General features: G+C 40.4%; 1 protein-coding gene and 1 pseudogene across 1 annotated transcript in view; both read left to right on the top strand.

Moving 5' to 3' along the window:
- Positions 1-4,580, top strand: part of CFLAR (CASP8 and FADD-like apoptosis regulator) — a 56,018-nt gene extending 51,438 nt beyond the window's left edge. Inside the window, exon 9 of the mRNA XM_006861987.1 lies at positions 4,445-4,580. Coding sequence (XP_006862049.1) covers positions 4,445-4,580 — 136 coding nt within the window. The remainder of the gene's footprint in view (positions 1-4,444) is intronic.
- Positions 4,581-5,637: 1,057 nt separating this feature from the next.
- On the top strand, positions 5,638-6,448 carry LOC102840822 (annotated as a pseudogene).
- Positions 6,449-7,479: the final 1,031 nt, after the last annotated feature.

Below are 7,479 nucleotides of genomic sequence, written 5' to 3'. Positions count from 1 at the left end.
GTCAGTCAAGAGGCGGAAGTGCAGCAGGGGCGACAGGGTTGTAATGAGATGCTTTGGACTGAGCTTATGGGTCTCTAAATTGGTCGACCCCCAACTATTGTATGACTATTGTAAATGGTATTATTTCCCTAATTTCCTTTTTAGTGTTGTCATTATTAGTATAGAGGAATCCAACTAATTTTTGTATATTGATCTTGTATCCTGCCGCTTTGCTGAATCTTTCAATGAGTTCCAGTGATTTTCTTGCTGAATCTTTGTGATAATTTATGTATAGGTCATATCACTAGTAAATAGAGGTAGGTTTACTTGTTCTTTGCCAATTGGGATGCCTTTAATTTCCCTTTCTTGCCTTATAGCTCTGGCTAAGACTTCCAATACAATATTGAATAGGAGTGGTGATATAGGGCATCCATGTCATTTTCCTGTTAATAAAGGGAATACTTTCAGTTTCTCTTCATTGAGATTAATGTTGGCTGTTGAATTTGTATATGTATTCTTAATTAAGTTGGCAATTTTCTCTTCTATGTTTACTTACTTGAGTATTTTTATCAAGAATGGAGGTTAGAGTTGACAAATGTTTTTTCTGCATAGATCAATTCGATCATGTTGTTCTTTTCCTTTTTTTATTTATATGGTGGATTGCATTGATTGTTTTTCTAATATTAAACCACCTTGCATCCCTGGTATGAATCTCACTTAGTCATTATGAAGGATTTTTTTATTATTATTAATTATGTTGAAGAATTATATTGGCTAGTATTTTTTGGTTAAGAATTTTTGCATTTATGTTCATGAAGATTTTTGATCTTTAATTTTCTTTTTTAGTGATGTCCTTGCCTGGTTTTGATATAAGGGTTATGCTTGCTTCATTAAATATATTTGGAAGTTTTCCATCCTGTTCTATATTCTGAAATAGTTTGAGTAAACTTAGTGTCAGCTCTTCTCTGAGTGTTTGGTAATATTCACCAGTAAAGCCATTTGGGCCTGGACATTTTTTTGGGTGTGAACTTTTTAATGACCTGATCAGTTTTTTCTTTTGTTACAGGTTTGTTCAAGTTTTCTACTTCACTCTTTGTTAGTTTAGTTACGTTGTGTTTTTCTAAAAATATATCCATTTTTTCTAGATTTTCCAGTTTGTTGAAGTACATCTCTTCATAGTGTTCTGTTATCCTTTTTATTTCTGTTAGTTCTGTTGTTATGTCACCCTTATAGTTTCTTATTTGTGTTATTTCCTTCTTCTCCCTCTTTTGTTAGATTTGCCAGTGGTTTGTCAGTTTTATTAATCCTTTCAGAGAACCATCTTCTTTTCTTATTGATACTTTTTATTGTTTTTCTGGTTCTAATTAATTTATTTCTACTCTAACCTTTATCATCTCTTTTTTTTCTGGTGACTGTAGGCTTACTTTGCTGTTCTTTTTCTGATTGTTGGAGATGTGTCAATGTGTTGATTTTACTTTTTCTTCTTTTCGAATGTGCTTGTTTATTGCTATAAACTGCTCTCTAGGCACTGCTTTTGCTGTGTCCCAAAGGTTTGTTGTGTATTTGCACTCATTTGCTTCAAGGAGTTTTTTTTTTTTTTAAATTATTATTTCATGTTTTATTTGTTCTATTTCCCAGTAGCTTATAAGGTGTTAATCAGTTTCCATGTCTTGATTTTGCTTCCTTGATCTTCTGTTGTTGATTTTTAATTTTATAGCATTGTGATCTGAGCAAATGGCTTATAGTATTTTGATGTTTTTAAATTTATTGATACTTGCTTTGTGGCCTAACATGTGGTCTATTCTGGAGCATGTTCTACGTGCATTTGAAAAGAATGTGTACTGTGCTGTTGTTGGATTGAGTGTTTTGTTCAAATGTATGGGGTAAAGTTGAGTGATTGTGTTGTTTAGTTCTTCTGTGACTATGTTGAGTTTCTTTTTGGCTGTTTTTTCCTTTTTTGAAAAGTGGTGTATTAAAATCTCCCACTATTGTTGTAAAGTCGGTTGTTTTTTCAGTTTGCTTTGAGTTGGATTTATGTATTTTGGGGTTCTTTTGTTGGAAGCATAGATATTTTTTTATGGATATGTCCGTTTGTTCAATTGGCCTTTTGATCATGAGATAATGTCTTTCTTTGTTTCTTATGCTGGCTTTTCCTTAAGGTTTATTTCATCAGAGATTAATATTGCCACTCCTGCTTGTTTTTGATTGCCATTAGCTTGGTAACATTTTTTTCCATCTTTTAATTTTTAATCTGTGTGTGTAAGGTATGTGCCTTGTAGACAGCATATTGAGGAATCATGTTTTCTTACCTACTCTGCTACTCTCTGTCTCTCTTTACTGGTGCATTGAATCCTTTATTGATAAGTATCAATTGCTGGTTTTTTTGTAATTATGCTGGGTTTTTTGTTTTGTTTTGTTTTTTTTTGGTCATGCTGCTGGTTTCTTTGTTCTGCATGCTTTCTTGTGCTGAGTTCATTTTTTGTGAGTGTGCTTTTCCTTGTCTATTATCTTCCAGCATCTCTTTTACTATCTTTTCTGTGGTTTTCTTTGTTTCTTCCTGTTTTGACATTCGGATTATTTATAGGTTATTTATTCCTTTTCATGTTGTCCAACATGAATCTTATGCCTTTTTCAGATTTTTTCTGATTATTTTTCTTGCTTACTAGTATTGAGAGATTTGCCTTCAGGTTCAGTAGGTCTGGCTTCCATTGATTCAAATCTATTCCTTTGCCCTTTCAGTATATTATCCATTTCTGATAACTTAGTTTTAATTTTCTGGATATCTGTTTGCAGGCTTTGTATTATCTCCAATCCTTCGTATGTTTTATTTTATTGTTCCTGTTACACTTTTCTTATTTCTTCCTTGTGTTCCTGACCTTTCTGTCAATAGCTTGGAGCTACCTAAATATCATTCTCCTGAACTCTTTTTAAGGCAGTTCCAGTACTGCTGTTTACATCAAAATCATTTTCTAGCTCATCCTATTGGTCATTTGTTTGAGCTATTGTTTTGCTTTTTTCATGTGAACAGAGATTGTTGCTTTGGAGGTATTGTGGTACTGTTGTATTTATATTAATTTGATAAATGTGTTTGGTATATTCACCATTGCCTTCTGATGGATGTGATCAAGAGATGAGTTTGTGCATTGTTCTCTGTGTAGTTCAGTTCCGGGTGAATTTAGTTAACATAGGTTGTTGTCATTGATCTGGTGTATAGCAGCTGGTATTGACTGTAGCCAAATAGGTGGGGCTGGGAAGGGTAGGACTGTGATTGGGCTGTATGGCCACAGTTACTGTCAACTGTCTGATGAGGTAAGATGAGAAAACACTCCCACAAAGCAGAGAAATAGTGGAATGCTTTGGTGTCACATACTGGCCGCCTGAAAAATTTCAAGATGCTGTGCCTCTCTGACCTATAATCAGTCTTTTTCTTTCCCCTTTTCTCTACCCCACATGTCCATTCAGCTGCTACTCCTTGTGAGAGCTAGCCCAGGGCTGGCCAGGGCCGACTTTGCAGATCTGGAGCAGGGCCTGCCGGAGTGGGGCTACTGCTGCTGTCTCATCCCCTTTCATTTTATATGCACAGACATGAGTCTGCGCTGTCCTGCCCACCTGGAAAGCCGGACCTTCTCTAAGCATGTTTCGTCTCTGGTCACCAGAGAAGTGCAAGGAACCAGAGAGGAAAAGAGAAGAAAGAAAGGAAAAAAAAAAATTACTACTTTATCTTCTGCAATGTGAAAATTTTCTTGTTTCTTATACTATTCACACCTGCTCAAAGTGGCTGCGGCGGGTCTCATTGGCCACCCCAAATCAGAAGTCAGCTCCTTTCTTGCTGCATCTGTTCAACTCTGTCTCCTGGTAAGCACTTGATCCAGTTATTTATTCCTTTACCTGAAACTCAGAGTTCCAGGACCATTCTCTGAATCCGTCTTGTTGGGCTTTAAGTATCTTTGCTGCAGAGGGTCTGCACAGCCTTACTGCTTGGCCCACCATCTTGCCCCACCCACTTCAAGTCTCCCTAATTGCAATTTAGAATTATCTTTCTGAGCCATGTAGAAAATGCATTCTGAATTCTGACTCTGAATGGCCCAGGAATAAATCTCATATTCCTTTATCCCCAGCCTCCTCAATAGTGGCTCAGAAGAAGGAGGGGAGAGCAATCTTAAGAGTAAAACCCTCTCAAGACAGATACTGTGGGCTATCGATATTATTGGCCTTTTACATTATGCTGTATTTGCATAGGTGATCCAGGTGGGGTATCATCCAGCTGATATGCTCTAAAAATGAATCTGGGGGAGGGGACTGTGGTCATTGGGCAGGCCAAGCAAGATTCAATAAGCATCTTGTAGAGCATTTAGTATGAAACAAGTCCAAAGCACGTTCACATTTCTTGGCTCATTTCACCCTAATGACAATCTGTCTTTGATATTTGCAAGGTATTCATTTTTGCCTTTCTCTTTTCTTCCAGAAAACGCCCATTCCTGGATCTCCACACGGAACTCCACAGAAAAGTGTATGATTGGAACAGTAGAGTTTCTGCTACAGAGAAGTACTCTGTCTTGCTGCAGCACACGCTGAGAAAGAAACTCATCCTCTCTTGCTAATGAAAACCAAGCTCCCTTCTTAGCCCTATAGTCTGCATTCCTAGAGGGAGGGTTTCCAAGTGAGTGTGACTATGTGTGATTTGAATCAAGTCCCAACTCCATAGTCCAGTGACCCTCTATGACGATTGCTTGACAAAATAATGGCTGCATGAATAACTCGTATGTTTACTTTGTTTTTTTTCTTGTTTTGTCTTTGTATGACATTATTTTTCTTCATTCCAAGCTTGAGTGAATCCCCAGACACCCAAATGATGAGTGATGAGTGTTTTCTTTGTGTGTTTTGCTCACTAGCAAGAAGAAGGTGGAGAGTGGACTAGACCAGGAGTCTAGGGAAATGATTTCAAGGCCAGGCTTGAAACTACTTGTGTGACTCACACAAGGTGTGTGCTTTTCAAGATGACATAATAAGAGGAGGAGGTCTTACATGCCTGGCCCACCTCACAGAATTCTTTGAGGATGAGAGAGTCTTTCTGACCATATTTGGGGGATACCATGCCATTGTGGGCAGTATGGAAGGGTACTTTTGGAAAGACTGAATCAAGCTTGGAAGAGTTGGCAGGATTTTGACAGATTGAGATGGCAGGAAGGAGAAGCAAGTTGAGTGAGAGAAGAGATGGGGAAGCGCAGGGCCTGTTGTAGAAAACTTGAGTGTTGGGTTTACCTGGAGTAGACAGGTCTTGAGTAGCGGTGAGTAGTAAGCCTGGGGATGACTGTGGTCAGAGTGTGAATATCCCAGAAAGCCCATATCCTCACCTCTCTCTTCTCACCAAGCTAGTTTTCTCACTTTAGTAGTGGAGTCTTTGACTCTTTCTTTGTTACTTTTTTTTAATGAGTATTTGTTTACCTAGTGCTTGGCTCTGCTACCCCAACTGTGTCTATTTATTAATGAAATAATTTAGGCATACTAAGTTAGACCTATTTAGAAAAGGTAATGAATACCTGCTACCCCAAATCCAGCTTAGATAAAATGTTCTAAAATATACATGAGTGTTGGGGTTAGAATGTGCGGAGCATTGGAGCTTTCCAGCTTTCCAGCTGTCACAGAACATTCAGCACCCCTGCTGCCAGTCTTGGCATCTTCGAAGTAAGGAGAGTTTTAGATGCTTCTGGATGTTCAATGCTAGCACCTTTACAGACTGGAGCAGCTCGATTTTCTTTGTATTTACTTTCAAGAGCAAGAAAAGTGCTGGGCTACCACTTATTTTCTCCCTGTGGTGTTCTGGAGTTCTGCTCCATATCCACCAGAAAGCTGGTGCATCCATGGCGGCAATGGTGTCGTTCCCTCCCCAGAGGTATCACTACCTTTTAGTGCTGGACTTTGAGGCTACATGCGACAAGCCACAGATCCATCCTCAGGAAATCATTGAGTTCCCCATCTTGAAGCTAAATGGCCAGACCATGGAAATTGAGTCAACATTTCACATGTATGTCCATCCACAGCTTACCCCTTTCTGTACAGAGCTCACCAGGATTATTCAAGCCATGGAGGATAGTCAACCAAGCCTGCAGCACGTTCTGGAGAGGGTCGATGAGTGGATGGCGAAGGAAGGCCTCTTAGATCCAAACATCAAGTCAATTTTAGTCACCAGTGGGACTGGGACTTCAAAGTCATACTTCCAGGTCAGTGCCAATACTTGGGCTTGCCAGTGGCTGATGACTTCAAGCAGTGGATTAATCTGAAAAAGACTTACAGCTTCACCATGGGCTGCTGACCCAAAAACGGACTCGTAGACATGAACAAGGGCCTCAGTTTGCAACACATAAGTTGACCCCACAGCAGCACTGATGACTACAAGAACATTGCCAACATCCTGAAGACATTCTCCTATAGAGGCTTCATCTTCAAGCAGACTTCAAAGCCCTTCTGATTGGCCGAGGACGGGATGGGACAGACAGGGTAGCTGCTTGGCCCAGCCCAGAACCCTCCTATCCCTAGAGTAGAAAAGGGAGAGTGACATGGCTCTGCGTCCAGAGTGTCCCCCAGCTGATCTCTGGGCTCGCACCCCAGGCAAGGGCTTGGCCACTTGGTCCCTCTGGAACATACTTTGTGCCCCCACCCCCACCTCACCTCTCAACCTCAGCCCAGTATTATCCCTCCCATGTGGGCCTGGGCTAGGGGGACCCAGGTACTCACTGCCTCCTCCCCGGTACACAGGATTCTGCTGGGACCACCAAGCCCCCCTGTGTCCATTCCCACCCATAGTGCATGGTATGTGGTGCCCCCAGGGCTCCAGGACAGATCAGGCCCCCCCCCTCGTGTCTACCCCCATCCCCGCCACATTATAGGGACAGCTAAATGGTGAGCAGGAAGGAGTCTTGTGAGTGAACATGGTAAGAAGTAGACGCCTAATACCAGCCCTAGACTACCTGCCTCTGGACTTGTATGTGAAAGAAGAAACCACTTTTATTTCAATCTAACCTTATCCCACCAATGTTGTTAAGTGCTGTCGAGTTGGTTCCAACTAATAAGACCCTGTATAGGGTTTCTGAGGAGTGGCTGGTAGGTTTGAACCACTGACCGTGCGGTTCAAATTGGCCTTTTGGTCTAGTGCATTATCCTGCAGTGCCACATCAGCTCTCCAATTGATACTGTTAGACTATTAAAGGGTTTTGGATGTTTCTGTGTTAAGTATTTAAAAGAAAAAGCAAATAGAAAATGTATATACCTACCTCTCACTCATGCTAGAATCCTGCTGTTGGACTTTAGAATAAGCATTGGACTGCTACCCGCTAGGTTGACAGTTCGGACCCATCAGTCACTCCTTGGAAACTCTATACAGCTTCAGTATGAGTCAGAACCAACTTGACATCATAAAACAACTCCTCACTTATCAGATATCGCATTCTGTGACATTTCACATTTATGAATGATAGTTAAAACTCTACTGTTCAACTATTG

This window comes from Chrysochloris asiatica, unplaced genomic scaffold (assembly GCF_000296735.1).
Source record: "Chrysochloris asiatica unplaced genomic scaffold, ChrAsi1.0 scaffold00045, whole genome shotgun sequence".
Lineage (NCBI taxonomy): Eukaryota > Metazoa > Chordata > Mammalia > Afrosoricida > Chrysochloridae > Chrysochloris > Chrysochloris asiatica.
The sequence above is the reverse complement of the archived record's forward strand: the minus strand, read 5'-3'. Positions and strand labels throughout refer to the sequence as shown.